Below are 19,663 nucleotides of genomic sequence, written 5' to 3'. Positions count from 1 at the left end.
GGGGTGCGTGGCTCTGGAGTTCTTCCATGTTCTACGCTGAAAGCGCAACGGAAAGAAAATAATTGCCACTTTATGTGTCTCATTTCAGATCAGGGTTTTACGCAACAAGGATGAGAGGTGCAGAATTGAGTGAGGCTGATGTAAATTATGTGTTTATTACCCTGATCGATCATCTGGAAAGTTGTCATCCTCTCTTTCCTGGAAAAGTCGAATTTAAATCTGGATGCATTTATAAAGGATTATAAAATGCTGCCTTCCAGAGTAAACTTTAAGATATTAAAGACTAAAAGGAAATGAAGTGACGTCAGTGAGCCTGTCACTTTTGGATTTGTGTTGTTGAAATAGAACCTTGGATATCTCTGCAGGTTATCTTGGACCCAAGAAAACTGCCCTCCAAGCCTGGCTGTGGACAGAACATGTAAAGCATCACTGCTATAGTAATTCTTGCTTTCTAGATCTTGTACCGTACTATAACTTATAAGGCTGCATTTGCAAATCTTTCCTGTGTGAGAAACAGCCATAGGTTTTTGGCTCTGCATTTCACATTTCGAATAAAGGTTTCGTAATATTTCTTCTTCAAGGGGCAAATGGAGATGCCATCCTTTGATTCTTAGACTGGACACAGACTCTGACGTCCTCTGTTTCCTTCTAGCTGTTTGCTTACAATAGAAACTGTGGTCAAGTGAGTGGTGCAAAAGCTTCGACTAAGGGAATGCTTGGCCTGTTTCTACTCAGAGGGGTTGTAAAAGTCTTTAAATTGCAAAAATTCAAAAGGTATTGTTTGGAGGAAAAGAAAATCCTTGGTTTCTGTAAGAAGCTTGTGATGTGGGTACAAAATTGTAAGATGTGACTAATTCATGTGTATAATTATATATGTGTGTGTATATATATATTTAATCAAGGATATTTTTAAAAGTACTAACCTGATAAAATATTCTAAATCCTACAGATACCATTCTTTTTTTTAGAGCAAGCAGCAGGTAATGTTGACATTTAGCTGTTCACGATAAAAACACGGTTTCTTTACAGATAGAGCCGTAATCAAGGCACAAAGACCTACAAGGACTTTTGAAGGAGTTATATAAAATAATATTACATTTGGTGGTCTGTACAGTTACAATAAACCAGCCATAAAACAACAACAACAACAACAAGGTATGGAAGGAGACTCTTGTCCAAGCATAATCAAAGTCTAGAGAATCATTTTGAGACAGGACAGCGGTGCATGTGGTAGGTTTTCTGCCTAAATGTAAAAGGCTCCAAGTAGGTCCAATGTAATGCCGGAGGTCGGCAGTGACTCAAAGAGGACTGAAAAGAGGATTTCCCTCCACTTTGTGACTTGAGGTCTGGCCTCGCTCTTGGGCCGACTCAGCTCCGAAAGGGAGGCCACTTATCCACCTGACCGCATCGTTCCCCTGCTTCTACAAATCGTGCTTGATCATTTGGAAAAAAGGGCCATTGCTCCCCCATTTATCAAGCTCCTGCTGAATCAATAAAGCACTGAGTGGATGAATAAGAGGGGCCCTCGCCCAGATAGACTTCACTGCAGCACCCCACTGCGTGACAGCGGTGTCTGCAGTGACACAGATGGGTACAAGTGGGGACGCTGGGGAAGGTTGTGCTCAGTGAAGAGGAAAGCTACAAACCAAACCCGAGGGGAACAGAGGTAGCCAGAGGCTTGGTGGTCACACAGGAGCGAACACAGAACAGGACAGGTGGCAGCTGGATGAGACTGGGAACAGCCTACTTTTGACCACGGCTTGGGGGTGACAGTGCTGGAGTAAATGCTCCACCTGGCAGGGTGGCCAGGGGAGGCGAGGCGGGCAGAGAGAAGGTGCGAGAAGGCGCGCCCCCTCCCTCCTCCCCGCCAGGGCTGCCTCACAAGAGTTCGTACTGTTTGAGGTGCATTCTCTGGATAATGTCACGGCAGTCGTTGAACACCCTGCGAATGTTCTCAGTGTCCACGGCGCAGGTGAAGTGTGGGTAGCAGTAATGTTTACCATCCCCTGTGGCTGTGCTGATCCTCTGTGAAAAAAGAAAGAAAAGCTGTCTGTGCAGTGGGGCCCTGGTTACCGCGCCCATGGGGTACGTGGGAACACTGGGGCCACCACCCCCATTAGTTCTTGGAGAAGGATTTAGGCAACTCTTTGACCAAAGTTAAGAGAATCTGGGGTTGTGGTGTGTTTGACACAGGAACACTTAGCTGTAGGCCCCGCTGGAAACTCAGAGAAACTCACACTTACCTCTGCCCACAGAAGCTTAGGGTTCAGTTGAGATAGGAAACACCTTTAAAAGATGGCCACTGAGAGAAATCAGGGTAGAATTTTCCAGAAATGAAGGTCACTCCTAAACTAGCGCTATCAAACAGGAACTTTCTGCATAATGGAAATATTCTCTATTTGCCTTGTCAGTACAGGAGTCCCTATTACTAGCTGATGCAACAGAGATGGATTTTTTCATTAAATTTGATCAAGTTTAAATATCCACATATGACTAGTGGTTCCAGGCGGATTGCACATTGGTCACGCTGCCTCCTCCTCCACCTAGAACTTGAGTGTTTCCTGGGGGTGTCCTCTAGTGAGCAGTGGGAGGTTCTGTGGGAGGTTCATGGCTTTTCTCCCAGAGGAGAAAAAGCATGGCTGGTCATGATTCACAAGGACATCTTGGGGTGACATGCCCAGTGCACTGAGAAACTAAGTGGGCACATGTGGAGAGAGCCTGTCATGGCTCTCTGTGTCCTCCCCACACCAATTCATATGCTGACGTCCTAACCCCCAGCCCCTCTGAGTGTGACCATTTGGAGACAGGATCTCTTTTTTTTTTTTTTAAGATTTTATTTATTTATTTGACAGGCAGAGATCACAAGTAGGCAGAGAGGCAGGCAGAGAGAGAGGAGGAAGCAAGCTCCCTGCTGAGCAGAGAGCCCGATGTGGGGCTCGATCCCAGAACCCTGGGATCATGACCTGAGCCGAAGACAGAGGCTTTAACCCACTGAGCCACCCAGGCGCCCCGAGACAGGATCTCTTTTTAAAGAAGTAATTAAACTAAGAAAGTAAGTTAAACAGTGGTCATGTGGGCGGGCCCTAATCCCATGAAACGGGTATCCTCATAGGAAGAGAGGAGATTGGGACACACAGAGGAAAGGCCATGTGGAGATGCCAGGTGAAGAAGATACAACGAGAAGGTGAACATCTACAAGCCAAGGAGCAAGGCCCCAGAAGAAACCAATCCTGTTGACCCTCTGATCTCGACTTCTAACCTCCATAAGTGTCAGAAAATAAATGTTGGGTAAGCCCCCAGTCTGTGGTGCTTTGTTATGGCCGCCCCATCTGGGGAACGCAGAGGTCATGTGGAGCTCTCTTAATAGGTGCCCACAGGGATCCCTGCGCATCCTCCTTGTCCCTCCCCACCAACCCAACCCCTCTTCCTGCAAAGCATCGGGAATCAGCTATTGGAGAGATGCTGAGACCCCCAGCTGGACTGTAACGATGTTCTTCAGGTTATGAAAGTCCTTCTGGGAGGACTTATTTTTAGCAATCGTCAGGTTTCTCTTGAGCAATTACAACTTTTACAAGACCAATGGACCCTGAAATGTGTGGGTTAGACAGAGGGAGCCGTACAGCACTGGGGGAGGGACAGGCACCTGGGGAGGAAGCACGCAGTGGGCAAGAAACAGGCTTCCTTCTGTACTAATGGGACGGCTTGTCTCTGCCTGGGGCCACAGAACGTAAGCCAGAGCCACTCCAGAGCGTGCCGCACTCAGCTTATCTCTAACCGTTTCCTGGCTTTTCTAAACCTTTCATTTTAAATAACAGAAACGAGCTTGTCAAGGAAAGCTGGGCCGTTCCAGACTCTGCCTGACTGGCGGGAGATGATGTTCAGGGTAAAACGGAGGGGAGCCCAGTTAAAACACAGGCTTCTACCAGATGCCAGAGCATCAAAACACAGGGTACAGGATACTTGCCTCCCGCTACGCCTTTGAAACCTTCTGCTCTAAAAGATTTGGTGCTGTCTGCCCTCGGGGCCCCTCCGGCCCAAGTTTGGACATGGTGGGCTTGTGGGTGGTTTCCAGTCTGAGGGACAGGACCACCTGAAGGTGATAAGGGGAACACTGGGGGCTGATCACCCACTCCTCCCTCCCTCCTGGCTCCTGGCTCTCTCCATTCTGAGTTCCTCCCACGGGGAGATGATTTGGGCCTTCCCATTGTGGGAGGAAGTGACCTGACTGGGACAAGCCTCCTGGTGGGCCAGCGCCTTACTCATGGGAGGACATGTAAGGAGGCCACTTGGACAGTGTGTGGCCCTGTCTCACCGAGGGGCTCTTCTCATTATGCCTTCCTCCTCTCTGCCCAAGCCTACCTTTCCCTCCTCAAGGCCAGGTCCCCCCATCTACCTCTCCCTCTCCATGTACAGCCCTTATTCCCCATTCCGTCTCAGGGCCTTTTATGGCCAAAGTTACTGTTTTGCCCACACCTGCTCTGTCCAGATTCAATACAGATCAACAACCATGTCTGCAGCCCGCCCTGCTTCCTTCGAAGTCTGGGGTCAGGGCTCCCAACTCAAAACTCATCAGACGACTCACTGACTCAGGCAAATTCCACCATTAAAAAAAAAAAAAAAAAGGTGTCAGTAACCCCCTAGGCTTTTATTTCCCTGGCTTGCAAACTGCACACGAGCCAGACTACGTCCATTGTTAGAGAAGAAAAGATTTCTGCGCGACCTCCTCATGGTAGTGGCATGGCCATTCATTTTGGGAGGGGGGAGCCCTGTTTCTAATCTTTACGTGGCTATTGTGCACACTTGGTTACCTTCCAGTTCTCATCAGGACAGCATTTTATGGGACACTCTCTATGTGCTTTTCTATTTTATGGTCTTGCAAGATGTTCCTCAAAAAGGGAGTCTGTGATACTCTACAAACAAATTCACCTTCCTGAAGAGATTCGCCATTACACGGGCACAGCAAAGGTTCTGACCATGGAGAGACCGGTCTCACTTGATTTACACGGCATCTCCCTGACTCCCTCACTACAGGACCCTTCCCCGTGCTACCTGTTAACCCCCGGGGAAACACTGTGCGTCAGAACTCACTTTGGGGACTGGATTTTCTTCTCCTTTTTACTTTCACACTCATTATGTGAGGCAGGAGGCCACCCAAAGGGGCTGTGGTGGGAAGAGGGTAGAGAAAAAGGTTCCCCTGGGTCAGGCGGGGCCCGATGTGGAGCAAACCCCCCCGCCCCCCGCAGACTGGGAGGACTTCCGCCTCTCTGGAAGCACGTGGTCCATGTGTCCAGTGCTGTCGGGCACTGCTGGGAAAATGTCCTTGGTGTTGTGGCATCTACTACTTTCAATCTAGTAAAAACTCCCAGCAGTTACATGCTGCACTTTATTCAAGAGACTGTGGATGGATGGATGGATGGATGGATGGACGGATAGATGAATAAAGCAAATGCAGCAAAATTTTACCAGTTGGTCACTTTAGGTGAAGAGTATCCACGAGTTAATTGTATAAGTCTTTTACTTTTTAAAAAAAATTTTATTAACATATAATGTATTGTTTGTTTCGGGGTACCAGTGTGGGAAGTCTTTTACTTCTTAGGTTAGTTTGAAATCATCTCAAAATAAGAAGATTAAAAAAAGAGAGAGAGGGCGCCTGGGTGGCTCAGTGGGTTAAGCCACTGCCTTCGGCTCAGGTCATGATCTCAGGGTCCTGGGATCGAGTCCCACATCGGGCTCTCTGCTCAGCAGGGGCCTGCTTCCCTTCCTCTCTCTCTGCCTGCCTCTCTGCCTACTTGTGATCTCTCTGTCAAGTAAATAAATAAAATTCTTAAAAAAAAAAAAAAAAAGAGAGAGAGATACTGGAATTTGTCTGCCTGTCTGAATTAGCCTCCTCGTGGTGAATGGAGAGGTCTGTCAAAGCTCTCTTTCGTTTTAGAAAATGCAAAGGAACACAGTCTGGCTGGTCTCCGTGTCATTCCCTGGGACCTTGGGCACAGTGGGAGAAGTGCTCCCTGTTCTTGCTTGGAAGCTGTGTGACCCGAGGTGAGAAGTCCAAACTCTCTGAACCTCGGTATGCTCAGTGGTGAGAGGAAGCAACACCTCCCCTCATCTCTCATAATTTGGGGGGGGGGAGATTAAGTGAGATCATGAAAGGGTAGGTACTATGTAAATTGCAAAGAACACAATAAATAAGGGGGTAGGAAGACAAAGAGCGAAAGTGCTTACCAAAAACAGGTCTCGGATAAAGAACTTAGCCCGGGTCACCTTGGGATCTTCTCCTGCATCTGGTGTTGCTGTGAAAATGACAAGTGGAATTCAGTTTAAATAGCATGAAACAAAGATCCAACTTTAGGGAAAATAGAGGAGGAACTACAAAGCTGGGCTGCTGCAGACTCATAGCACTAAAAGGCGCCTGCAGGAAGGGAAAAAGCTAAAATGTAACTTTATTCCTCCCCTTTAGCTCTGATAAAAGTTTTGTTTTTGGTGGTAGGGGAGGACTCCCACTCAAGTAAAACGAAAGCACGCCACTGGGCACTGACCAATGCCACAGGTGCCATCCCCTTCAGAGCTCTGGTGAGAAAGAAGGTTCCAGAGCATGTGGTTTTAGTGGTTGTGCTCATCTGGTCTGCATTCTGTTTCCTTAGCCTTGTTTTAGGGAAGACCTCCCATTCGCTGTTCCTACCACCGACGAAGGGATTTGGATCCCTTCTATGAAATCAGCTGTAGTGACCTGATTCGCCCATGCAGATTTGGAGTTCATGGGATCATTCGATATTTGCTGTGACCCCTGAAATCTACTTTCCTTAGAATCTAGGCTTCACTGCATGTTTGCATTACTCTCTTCCTTCTCTGTTGCAACTACTATGATTATATCATTACTCACATGAGCGGGTGATGGGGAGGGCTACAGGTGTGGGATCAGGCTTGACCTGCAGGCCTGCCATGCTTGGCCCAGGCAGGTGCCTTGGGTCGGGGCTCGGGCCCTCCTGAGGGGAGGGAGGGGGCAGGGAGAGGAGCACAGGATCCTCGGAGGGTGTGTGTGGGAGGAGCACAGGAGCCATGGAGGGTTGTGGTGGGGAACCCAGCTTGTAATATTTCCTGGCCAGGCCAGGTTTGGCCTCAGCTTGTGGTGAGATTAAATCCATGTTGGTAGGGATCAGAAGTAGGGCTGTGGTTGTGTTTCAGAAAGATTTTGGCAGAAATTCAGAGAATGTTCTGGCAAGTTGAGTGAGCAGTGTAAGGGAGCCTGGGCAGGACGTCGTCTTGACCCGATCCAAAGCTGAGAAGAGGGAACGAGGGCCAGGACCAAGGTGGAGAGGAGGGAAGGAAGGAAGAACACGTCACAGTGGACGCCTGCGTGTTGACTGTCCAGGGTGTGGGCCATGGGGGCCTGGCTACCTGGAGAAGAAAGAAGGCCCGGCTCGCTGGAGGCCATAGTCCAGGGTTGAGAGGTCAACCTCCACCCAGCTCTGCTGACTTCTCTTAGACAGCGGACCGGCCCCGAGGCTGGCTGAGGTTAGCGCAAGGATCACCATGGATTTTCTTCACCTCTCACCTGAGTTTCCCTGAGTTTCTAGGACAGTCCCTTTCGTTCTGCTTTATCTAGTTGGGGGTTCAAATTTTTAAGAAGTGGTATCATTTTGCCACAAATAAATCCCTCCTCCAAGGTAGCCCAGAGGGATTTATTTGCAGCAAAATGAACTGAGGAGCAGCAGTGGGAAAGGGCTCTGCCCGGTTCCCGGCCTTCTGGGATTTAGCACTGATAGGCTCCCACCTAGTCCCTGAAGCCAGCGGGTGGTTGACCGCCCTGGTGGTGGTGGCCAAAGTCATCTCTGGGGACAAGAGAGTTAGACGTGGTGGCTGAAAGCGTGGTCTTGAACATGAAGGTTCAGAGGCTGCCTGTCCTGGCAGGCTCCACCTGACTGATCTTGAACAAGCGACACCTTCTCTTAGCTCACTTCCACAGGAAAGCACGCCAATAACAGAAAGGGTTATTCCTAGGGTTACAGTGAGGGTCAAGGTCGATGTAAAGGGCTGACACTGTGCCCAGTTCACGACAGACCCAACCAAAGCACCAGGAGACAGAACTTAATTCAGCCTATGACAGACGCTCCAAAGCGTCCTGTCTCCTATTGCACAGTTTGAATGGAAAGTCAAACCTTGACATTTTTACACATGGAATCCTAAATGGGACATTTTAATACACTAGTACTTTAAGGGAGGGCAGTAGTCCAGAGGACTGGAATTCCCTAAAATCATCGAAACTGTTTGAACTATAGTAATAGGAGTATTAAACAACAACAACTGATCAATCAATCCTTTTCCTTAGGAAAAACTAGTTTTGAAATCTTACCATCTTCAGGAACAGTATAATTTGCATACTCTGGGAAATAATCTTCAATTTTTGATTTCCCTGCCAAGACTTTTTCTGCCAGCATATCCTGTTTGTTTAAGAACAAGATGATAGAAATGGTCCGTAACCACCTGAAGAGAGAAATAAACATTCAAAGTTCACATCCGCTAGTATGTGAAAGTACCTGTAACACAGGAGTCACTTGCCGAAAAGAACCGCATTGCCATCTTCCTGATATGTATAGGAATTAGAATTGATATGCCAACCTCATGGACCCCCCACTCCAGCTGCAAGCAACACATTCTTATAATAAGTAAACCTTATTATAAATAAATACTGATAGTTGATGTAGTAGTTCAGTATTTTTTTTTAAAGATTTTATTTATTTATTTGACAGAGAGAGAGAGAGAGAGAGATTGCAAGTAGGCAGAGAGGCAGGCGGGGGGAAGGGGAAAGCAGGCTCCCCACTGAGCAGAGAGCCCCATGCAGGGTCCATCCCAGGACCCTGAGATCATGACCTGAAGGCAGAAGCTTTAAACCACTGAGCCACCGAGGCGCCCCATAGTTCAGTATTTTTGAATTCATCTTTACTGGGAACGTAAATTTACTGTTACCAAAGCTAAGATTTATTTATGGAATAAATACGCCTGGATTTTTGAGTGCAGTTTACTAATAAAGGGTGGGAAAATGAGATGTTGGAGCATTACTAACAACAAGGAAATACATGAGTCATTAGCTAGTCACACGGAATGTAGTTTGTAGCGGGCTCGGTTCTTCCTGTGCTGCGTCTGAGCAGGCTGAGGTTCTCCAAAGGTGGAGCAGGACGTTAGACTTCGGTCAAGACCTCGGCAGCGGACGAGCTAAGGGGAGGAGGGTCTCAGGTACAGGGGCCGTGAAGGAAGGGAAGGTTCTCTTTTATTAAACAGACATCGAGAACAGGCTCAAGATGAACTCAGTACGTGCCTCAGCAAAGCCTTTTTATTTTTTAATTTTTTATTTTTTTTAAGATTTTATTTATTTTGACAGACAGAAATCACAGGGAGGCAGAGAGGCAGAGAGAGAGGAAAGGAAGCAGGCTGCTTCCTTCCCTGCTGAGCAGAGAGCCCGATGCGGGGCTCGATCCCCGAACCCCGGGATCATGACCTGAGCCGAAGGCAGAGGCTTTAACCCACTGAGCCACCCAGGTGCCCCAGCAAAGCCTTTTTAAATTCCATTATTTCCAAGGAATCAAGCTGATTCCTTATGCCCAGGAATCTTATTATGAAGTAGAAACACAACCCATTTTTCCTCCAAATGGAAATAGCTTTACTGTTCCTTGTTACAAAGAATCCTGGTAAAAATGAATTTTTAGTTATAGAAAAATTCATACGTAGGGAAAAATATAATTACTATTAGAGGCAACTATTAGAACTGCTATGTTTTTACTTCCAGGTTTTTTCCTACCTTCAGACATATTTATAAAAACAAGATCATCGTATTTTAAAATCTGCTTTTTCACTTAACAATATTGTGCTCATTTTCTCATGTTATATTTATGTATATATAAATATACATAATATATTCACATATTATACTTTTATATTTATTTATTAAATATGTATATAGGTATATATTATATATGTCAGCAAGTGACATATATTTAATATAACATATTATATATAACATATATATTGATAGACATATAAATTTTTAATGACTCCAAAGTATTCTTCCGTATATCCAGTATTTCCTGACACTTTCGTTCTCATTGTCTTAATACTATACCGCTGAGAACAGTTGTTGAACACTTTTGATAGAGAAATACTTCTCTGATAAACCAAATGTTTTGCAAGTTCAGCTTAATATTTCCTGTCGTCCTTGGCGATATTTCTTCTTAAGTAGTTCAGAAGATACTTTGAAATTTTTTTTGATACTTTGATTTTTAATATTTTTGTGTGTATTGCGTGTGCGTATGCATTTGGTGGGTATTCCCTTCTAACATAATGACCCCTTCCAACAGTAGCAGTTTCAAACATGATTATGCTGTGCTTCTGACCTGTAGGGGATCTTCTAGAGATATCTAGTGATGCATGGGTGGTACTTTCTAAACTTCAAAAACCAAACAAAACCAGTTTTGAACTCTAGATATGATTTTGAGCTTTCAAAGCAGATATTTAAATTTTCTTGACAAATCGGAGCGTCCTCAAAGAACACTCCTCTTATTAAGTGTGTCTATACATGAGATGGACCCAAAGAGGTCCTGCTAACGGTTCTGGATTTATCAGTATGGAAAGAATGAATATATATGGATTATAAGAATGAAAGTGAGCTGAGTGGTATCTTTGTCACAAAGGAACATTTGCCATTTCCAGAGGCGCAACTGAATTTCTGATTTTTATCACCTGTTGTTCCAGATGCTTTCAAAGAGGTCCAGGGACTCTCGGAGCCTGTTGGTGTTGTTATCTTCCCGAATAACCATGTTGTAGCTGCTGCAGGCCGCCACGTAAATGATAGCCGTGACGTCTTCGTGGGAGAAGAGAGAGAAAGGGAAGAGCCTCCGTTAGACAGAGAGCTACTGTGCGGTCATGACAAAGCCCACGTCCAGCCGCTCCTCATTTTCACCCCGAGATTATGAGAAAGACTTAAAGAAGCATCATGTGTCCAACAGGTGGTTTCCATGACACACCCGTAGGAGCCCGTGTGAACCGTGAAGCCGGGATGCTTCCATTCCTTTTTTTTAATTTTTATTTTTTAAATATTTTGTTTATTTATTTGACAGAGAGAGACACAGTGAGAGAAGGAACAGAAGCAGGGGGAGTGGGAGAAGGAGAAGCAGGCTTCCCGCCCAGCAGGGAGCCCTATGCGGGGCTCAATCCTAGGACCCCGGAATCATGACTCGAGCCGAAGGCAGATGCTTAACGCCTGAGCCACCCAGGTGCCCCTGGATGCTTTGATTCCTGATGAGATTCACATTTAAGGCATGTAATGGATCGAATTCAAAGCTACTTAAGGGCAGCAGCGGGAATGAGTGTGGGACTCCATTGTTAGTCTTGAGAAAGCAGAGCAATCACCGTTAAAGCACTGGATCCATTTTCTTCTCTCGTCCCTCTGGCCACCCACGTCGAACATGCTGTGGAGGAACACAAGGACACAATCCCGTGAGGTGAGACCCGCTCTGTGTTTCTCCTCTGCCATGGCTCCCGGCCCGTGGCTCTGCTCCCCGTGTGGCTGGGGCAGACGGCAAGGCCTGCTCTGAGGTTCTGCATCCCTGCCGGGCCCGGGAGTCCACACCTCGCTGTTTCTGGGGGTACAGAGCTCACCCTGCAGTCACCCGGCCGGCTTGGGCCTCTTTTCTCAGGGCGGCCTGCACGGGACACCCTCCTGCCTGAGCGGCTGTTCTGGACCAACCCAAATGCTGCTGGAGTGTCCTCACCTCGGGTGGCCATGGCTCCCACCTTCCTCCCTGCCCTAAACTTACTGCTTCCCCTTTAGGGCCACGGAGTCTGTATGGACGTGACCAGAAGGGCAGTGAGGCACATCTGGGATGACTGGAGCCCCAGGGCCCATGCGGGGAAGGCTGGACTCCCTGACCCCATGTCTGGGAGGCCTGCTCTCAACGACTTACTGAAAGTTTACTTTGTCCACTTGGAATCGGGTCTCAAAAATCCCTGATGTCAGGACTCTGCATCTGAGAAGGTCCTGAGAACAAGAAGACAAACCAGATGGCATCACTGTTCTTCGGAATGAAAGCCCTGAACACAACCACAACCATAATAACCAAGTTTTTTCCTTCTCTTTTCTCTTCCTTCATTTTTTTTTTTTAAAGATTTGACTTCTTTATTTGACAGAGACACAGCGAGAGAGGGAACAGAGGCAAGGGGAGTGGGAGATGGAGAAGCAGGCTTTCCACTGAGCAGGGAGCCCGATGTGGGGCTCGATCCCAGGACCTCTGGGATCATGACCTGAGCCCAAGGCAGATGTTTAAAGACTAAGCCACCCAGGCACTCCCCAAGTTTTTCAAATAACCATTTCTTCCAAATGTGGGAGAGACAATAATACTTAAAAAGTCAGATAAATGTTCTGCCCCCACCCCCCTGCTGCCCCCCAAGCAGAAAGTCACAGTTAATGTACTGGTTTGGTCTTAGAGACTTAAGAGCTGTACTTTTTTCTTTGGGAATTTAAAAAAAAAAAAAAAGACTTCTGTGCAGGTCCCAGGATGTCCTGTCATAGGCGCGGCTGACACAGGGACCCTGATGGGGCTCCACAGAGCCCTGCACCTTCCAGGACAGGCATCAAGGGCTTGATTGCTCTGTGGGGTAATTTTGAGCCCTGGGGTCAGCCTCATAGAGACATGCATTTCAGGGGAGACAGGAGCTCAGGCCTGAGAAGAGAGAGTCTCCAGGAGGGAGGCCCTCCTGGAGGGGACACCGACCCTGGGGGAGTCTCAGAGGAGCAGTTTGAAGGGAGTACCCAGCTTCTTTGGAGTTCAGTAGCTCTAGAGGAGCCTGGGGGTGGGGCTCCTAAGCTGAGCACTTCAGGGTGATTGAGTCTCTGCAGATGCCTGATGGTCAAGGGCTTGGGGGGGGGGCAGGGCAAAGAAGGTTCCTTCTTGCTACTTACAAATGGGCTGCGGGGCGCTATCATCCAGCTCAGCCCAAAGACTGAACTCTGAGTCACACCTGTATAAGCGAGCCAGGCCAGGGCTCAAAGCACAATGGGCAGAGGGGACGAAGCTAGAGGAGCAAAGGTGGAGCTCTCTGTGGACAGCTCCAAGAGGACTGGGAACTGCCTGGTCCTATTCCACAAATAAGATTATTTCCGTATTGGCAGTTTAGAAATCTGGTAGATTTTAGAGAGCTAAGTCAGGGCCCGAATCACAGGGTATGGTAACCATACCCCGTGCACGTGCAGGGGACAGTGGACACAATTGCAGGAAGTGGCTGCTTTACAGATTTCATGCCTTAAGCCATTTACGGATAATCAGAGACTAATAGTGAGGGTTCCCCGAATCTCACCAAGTTCAAGCAGGTGGCTGTGGGCTCTAGCTCACCTACCTGGTCTGTGGGTGTGTAGTCCACCAAACTGACACTGTCGATTCTCTCCAGGAAGCTGAAAAGAAAGCCAACACATGCTCAGAAGTGTTCTTGGGTGGCTTTCTCCTGGGCAGTGGGCCAAGGGGGTGGGATAAGTCACAGCAGCACAGGAGGGCAGGAGCCAGTGGGGGACCTGGGGTAAGTTCTGCTTTGCTTTGCTTTCCTTCCTTTCTCTCTCTTTCTCTTCCTTTCTCTCTCTCTCTCTCTCTCTCTTTCTTTCTTTTTCCTCCTCTCTCTCTCTATCTCCCTCTGTCCCTCCCTTCTTTCTTTTTTCTTTTTCTTTTTTTTTAAATCTTTTTTTTTTTTAAATATTTTATTTATTTGACAGACAGATCACAAGTAGGCAGAGAGGCAGGCAGAGAGAGAGGAGGAAGCAGGCTCCCCACTGAGCAGAGAGCCTGATGCGGGGCTTGATCCCAGGACCGGAGATCATGACCTGAGCCGAAGGCAGAGGCTCAACCCACTGAGCCACCCAGGTGCCCCTCTTTTTTCTTTTTTTAACCTCTGCTTTCCATCTTCCCTCTTACCCACAGTTGGGGGTGAGGGGCTACTCAGACATTGGGAAGGGGCACGGGGCCTCTTTCGAGGCTAAGCTAGGAGCAGAAGACCATGTTGCAGTGCAAATACGACACGGGAGCTCAGAGACGATCCTTTAGCGTAACAAGTTCCTAATAAAGTCCCAGAGTCCTGTGCCTGTGTGCACCCATCACCAGGCTTCATCTGGTGTGGGCACCTGGAGGGACACACGGAAGGAGGGAGACGAGAGTGAAGGGAAAGGAAATCACGTCATATCTGTGCATGGAAGAAGACGTGGACGCAAGGGGCCCCACGGGTGCGTGCTCTCCCTCCTCACCGAGAGGCCGTTCTGGCCATCTTAGCTAAAATGGCGCCTTGTCCGTCTCCACCCCAACCTTGCTTTACTTTTTGACGTGGCACCTACCGTGGCCTGACACGATTTGCATGTGTTTATTTTACACTTATTATCTATTTCTTCCTCCAAAATGCAAGAACCGCAGGACAAGTCTTCGTCCTGTTGGCCCGGGTATCCCCAGCACCTAGCACAGGCCCCGAATCTCTGTTTGTGGAATGAATGTCTGTTCCCCTCGTCCTCCTGCAGCAGGTGGCTGAGAGGCCCAACCCATAGTGGACACAGTGGAGATTTTCAAAACACAGGAGGACATGGGGACTGGTCAGCTGGTGAGCAAGAACTACTTCTGGAGACAGAGGGGGCAGCAGGGGCTTCAACGGGGAGGAGAAAGTATAGAGGGGGGAGGTGTTTGAGGGGCTCCTGATCGGGGGTGAGGCTCCAGCCCTGGGGAGAGTAAATGTGCCCCAGACTAAAGGGACATGGCTGACTTCCTTGCCTGTCTAATTCAGCATGGTTTGGGTTCCTTTATTGAAGTCAAGTGATGATGGGCCTTCCTCTAACGCTCTCATGCTTGTGGGCATTTGCACAGGGTAGAACAGGTGTCACCTTCCCATCTCCACATGCTCCCTCCACCAGCCTGCATGGCAGGTCCATGAGATGCTTCCAGCATGGGAAAGAGGGAGGCCAAAGACACATTAAGATCACCTAATTCCCTTGGCCATTGTATCTCCTTCCTCCTGGAGAGCTAAAGAGAGTCCCCAGTGGTCCAGGATGGTGGCCTGGGGCTGGGGTGACATTTTGACCGGTGACATTTCACCTACGCACGCTTGTGCATAAGGGCCAGCAGCTCCACAGCCAAAGCCTCCCTTAGAGCTGCAATAGAGGTGCCTCCTGGCGCAGGTAAGCCACAAGCAGAATGTTGGAAGAAGCAAGAGGGGTTTGCCGACGGTAGGGATTTCCTGTCAGAGACAGGAAGCAGCAGGAGGACAGCATCAGGAATGAGGTCATTTCAGCTATGGTGGTGGTGGGCAGGTATGTGATGGCACTGCCCGCCATGGGTGTTGTCAGAGAGTCATCTTCTGGAGAAGGATTGCAGAAGGATGGCCGGGTGGCAAGGCTGTAGGGAGGCTAAAGGGACCGTGATCTGCCTGCAGTCTCTCCAGAGTGGCTACCGTGAGCCCTGGTAGGTGCTGCTGTGTGCCTACCAGAATGGGGGTGAACTGGTTGGGGACAAAGCTCGTTCTCAAGGGGGAGGAGTTTGGACAGAGTGCAGACAACCTGGGAGCTGGGGGAAACGTGGGAGGCCCCAGGGAGGGTCCGGCTTGCTTGAGGCCTGGTTTGAGAGTCACGGTGTAGTTTGGCTCAGTCGTTGCTGGCCTTCAATTTGGCGGAGTGGAGAGCACCTCCGAAGTACACAGTGAGTTCCTGACCATCTAGCTGGAAAGGGGCAGAAAGACTCTTTTGACAGAGTGAGAGAGTTTTCAGCTCCTGGAAAGGGGCTCTGGTCTATAACCCAGACAACCAGGTGGGTCCGGTGGGGAGATGAGCTGCTTCCCTTACATGGCGTGGGCTACACGAATTTGATTCAGAGATGGTCTGTGCTCTTGGCAGGAGGCCTATAATACTGAATGTGCAATACGGAAACCGATCATCTCCAAATAACTGGGCTAGAAAATTAAACTAAATATGGAACCCTCGGCTATAGTTAGAGTTTAGGAAGCAACCAATTTCAAACAGGATGCAAACAGGGTGGAGGTAGGAGGGTGAATTGATTCAGATGGTAATAACTAGTACACGTAGAAATAGTGAAACATGGTGGAAAAAAACACATCAAAAGTTCTTGATAGATGTGATTAGAGACTGCCTTCCAAAGGAAGCGGTGGGAGTACCTCACAGAACACTATTAAAAATAAGAGGCTCAGAGATGCCAATGACAAAGGCAAAGATGTCAAGTTGGTTCCCATCCCTAATCTCCAGGATGGATATTCAAAGTTTCTTCCGGCTCTGATACTTAATGATCTAAGCGAGACCCAAGAGGCATCAATGAACATTTCCAAGGGTCCCTTCTGCATCGTTACTGATACCGAATGGTATTGTGAGTTCATGCATTTCAAATTTGTGCAATGAGAATAAAATGTGAAAACTCCCCCCCTGAATGTGAATGTGTCCCCCAGTTCTTTGAAAGACCCTCTAAGGCATAAAGGAATGAAAGAGAATCTATAGTAGTAGATTTCTGCCAGCTTTTTGCCTTAGTCTTTGGTTCACTCGGTGCATTTTCCAGCATGTTTTAGAAGTACTTCAAATTGGAGCTCCTAAGATCGTATCTATAGAGAGATGAGTTTTAAAAGGGCGTTCCAAATTTTGTAGGATTACATTTTAAAGGGTTAGTAATGTAAGGACCTATTTAGCCAGCACGACATCTATCTTGGTTAAAAGTCATTTTGTTGTTTGTGCAGTAATACTTAAACTGACCCTGCCTCCCTCCCCCCAGAGAAACTTACTTAGAAGTAAGTCTGGGAAACCAGTAAAATATGGTCAGCTAGCTCCTAATAACAGAGCCCAGAATACAAGGCCAGGTCAGCCAGTTCTTGATAACAGAGCCCAGAATACAAGGACGAGTCAGGCCAGGTAGAGACATCCAATCAGTAAGTAACACACATAGTTTTTACCTAACCACCAAAGAATGTAAACCCCGCTGCTTGGGCGCCAACCTAGAATACCAATTCTGACCAGACTAATAGGTTAGGTCAAACAGCTACTATAGGGTAAATTGTAATTCAATTGGCCACCTGTGTGTGACCTAACATGACTACAATCTCATTGGCCACCTATGTGTGGCCAGACTTTTGCTCTATAAAAGGGAGTCAGTAAGGTGGGGAGGGGTCACCCTCTTGGGAGGCGGCCCTGACTGGTCAGTCAGTCAATTCTTCAGCCTGGAAGCTGGGGGTGGTTGCTCTCTTTGGAGATGGCCCTGGCCGGTCAGTCTGACTTCTAATGCTTAGCATAGAATAGAGCTTTGCATAACTTTCACCTTGTCTCAGTCACGTTCCCCTGGCCGATCAGTCTAACTTCTAATACTTATCATAAAATAAAGCTTTAAATAACTTTTCACTTTGTCTCAGTCTTGTTTTGTTTAATAACGGGCCTAACAGTAAAATTATCTTCTTAAATATGCCACTGCCTCTTTAGTGGAAAAATTAACCAGATGTGAGTGGAGGGTTCACTCACACTAGATACAGAGTTGCAAGATAATACCAAGCTGTAACTATAAAAAATCACCACAGTGATATGGACTCTATAAAAACGTAGTTTAAAAGCAATTTACTTTGATATTTTGTCGAATTACTTCCTGTTACAGCTGAGGATAGTCATATTTGTAGAAACGTTTTCATTCTTGTCATTTAGATCCCCCTCTGCTGGATACTGGCACAAAACAGCATTCATTGTTTATTTCTCACCTGCTGTCCGCTACCCCACTAAAATGACTCAAAAGTCACAGACTTCTTATAACCAGGGAGTTGATCATGAGGAGGGACCAGGGATCTCGAAAAGATGAAAACCATTCTGTTAAATACCTTTAAACTATGAGATCTGAGAAAAAGCACCAACTAAATGTAATTAAAAAGTATCCATGATTATTTTGTTTGTGACAATGTAGCAAGTTGGAACTCTGTCTAAGGTTAATAAGAGACTTCTCTCAGTGTGTTACTGAAATTTACTTCCTAATGCTAATGCACATGATATAAAACTACTGTAGAGGAGAAAAACATCCCTGCAGTGACGAAGTACCAAGCAATTCTGCTGTGCTTGTGGCAGGTTAAGATCCGTGCTACTTAGGGGCCCCTGGGTGGCTCAGTGGGTTAAAGCCTCTGCTTTCGGCTCAGGTCATGGTCTCAGGGTCCTGGGCTCGAGCCCCACATCGGGCTCTCTCCTCAGCAGGAAGCCTGCTTCCTCCTCTCTCTCTGCCTACTTGTGATCTGTCTGTCAAATAAATAAATAAAATCTTAAAAAAAAAAAAAAAAAGATCCGTGCTACTTAGAAGGGGTTAGGTGCTCAGACCAGGACCACCACCAGCAGCAGCAGCAGCAGCACCTGTAGACCTTGGGGATGGGGATTTACAGTTGAGCCATATCCCCAGGTGGTTCCAAGCTGCAGTTTCCCTGGCGACTCAGGGAGCCCTGTGCACGTTGAAGTTTGCAGAACACCTTTCCTCTGTTTTTCCTGCCACCCTGCTCTAGGCTCTACCTCGCTTCACCTGGATGATACAGCTTCTGATGACTCAAGCTCCTGTTCCCTTCCCTTGGGGTAAAGTTCATATTTTCAACCTGGCCTCCAAGCCATTCCCAACTGGTCAACCTCTTCACTCTTTTTGATGTCTTGACATTGAACAAACCCTGCACTCCTTTCAAATCCCCATATGGCTCGGGGCCTCTCCAATCTTCATGTAATTCCTACTTCTTTTTCTCTGAAGCCCCAGATTCAACCCTATCTCCTGCAAGAAGCCAGTTCTAACCACTAACGACACCAATTCCCTTCTCTATGTAGTTCACGTTCATGATTTGATTAGCGTGGGCTCCTGCCTTATACGGTGACTTACTCCCTTTTCAGAGTCAAGATATAAAACACGGCATGTGTGTCAAGTGCACTAATCTTAAACGTTCATCTTGATGGCGTTGTAACATTTGTATACACTCATGTCCATTTTTCTCTACGTGTATGGTTTATCTGCCTAACTCCTGAGGACTGTTTAAGGCAGAAGTGTGCCTTTTTTTTTCCTCTAGAAAGAAGCCCCAGATAGCCAACATCTGATATACTTTAGTCTAAATCTTTTACTGTGTTCATTCTGAATAAAAACTGCTGAATTGTTTGTTCTGCTACTGTTCAAGAGGGAGGGGCAGTGTATAAACCTGGAAGACCAGGAGTAAACATTTCAATTTGGGGAAATGCTCTGAAGAAAAAGGACACAGTGCTTCCAAGGAGACATGAGAGCGTGCTGGCCGAGTGCCCACTGCACCCCTTAACCCACTGTGTACGTTGTCATTAGAGAACTCTAGGCATCACCGTGGTAAGAGCCCCAAGGGAGCTATGCATTCACACCAGGGACATGACCAGGAGCGAGCTGAGCTGGGTACCACACCAAGCCCAGTAATTGTGACAAAGACAGACATCGTTTTACCATCTAGTCGTAGAATAACAAACCTAGGTAAAGGAGGTAGGTATTTTACTAATGTGTCAGTTGATTAAAAGAAAAAATTACAGGTGGTTATCATCAGTTTATTCAATGTCCACTGGCTTGTAGCTTTTTGCCAATAGTATTGAAGGTCTTGAGCTTTGGATTTTGGTTATAGAAATGCCTCCTACAGAATGGTGTGC

At 47.3% G+C, this 19,663-nt stretch overlaps 1 protein-coding gene across 3 annotated transcripts in view; it reads right to left on the bottom strand.

Annotated features, from left to right (window-relative positions):
• Positions 1-159: 159 nt before the first annotated feature.
• The window catches only part of GNAL (G protein subunit alpha L), a 142,993-nt gene continuing 123,489 nt past the window's right edge, over positions 160-19,663 (bottom strand). For all 3 annotated transcript variants that reach the window (XM_032309618.1, XM_032309621.1, XM_032309619.1), the window contains 7 exons: positions 13,384-13,438; positions 11,955-12,028; positions 11,401-11,459; positions 10,732-10,852; positions 8,351-8,481; positions 6,223-6,290; positions 160-2,025 (listed from right to left, as the gene is read on the bottom strand). In XM_032309618.1, the coding sequence (XP_032165509.1) occupies positions 1,879-2,025; positions 6,223-6,290; positions 8,351-8,481; positions 10,732-10,852; positions 11,401-11,459; positions 11,955-12,028; positions 13,384-13,438 (655 nt within the window). In that variant the 3' untranslated portion in view covers positions 160-1,878. The remainder of the gene's footprint in view (positions 2,026-6,222; positions 6,291-8,350; positions 8,482-10,731; positions 10,853-11,400; positions 11,460-11,954; positions 12,029-13,383; positions 13,439-19,663) is intronic.

The sequence above is a fragment of the Mustela erminea genome, chromosome 13 (genome assembly GCF_009829155.1).
Source record: "Mustela erminea isolate mMusErm1 chromosome 13, mMusErm1.Pri, whole genome shotgun sequence".
NCBI lineage: Eukaryota > Metazoa > Chordata > Mammalia > Carnivora > Mustelidae > Mustela > Mustela erminea.
The sequence above is the reverse complement of the archived record's forward strand: the minus strand, read 5'-3'. Positions and strand labels throughout refer to the sequence as shown.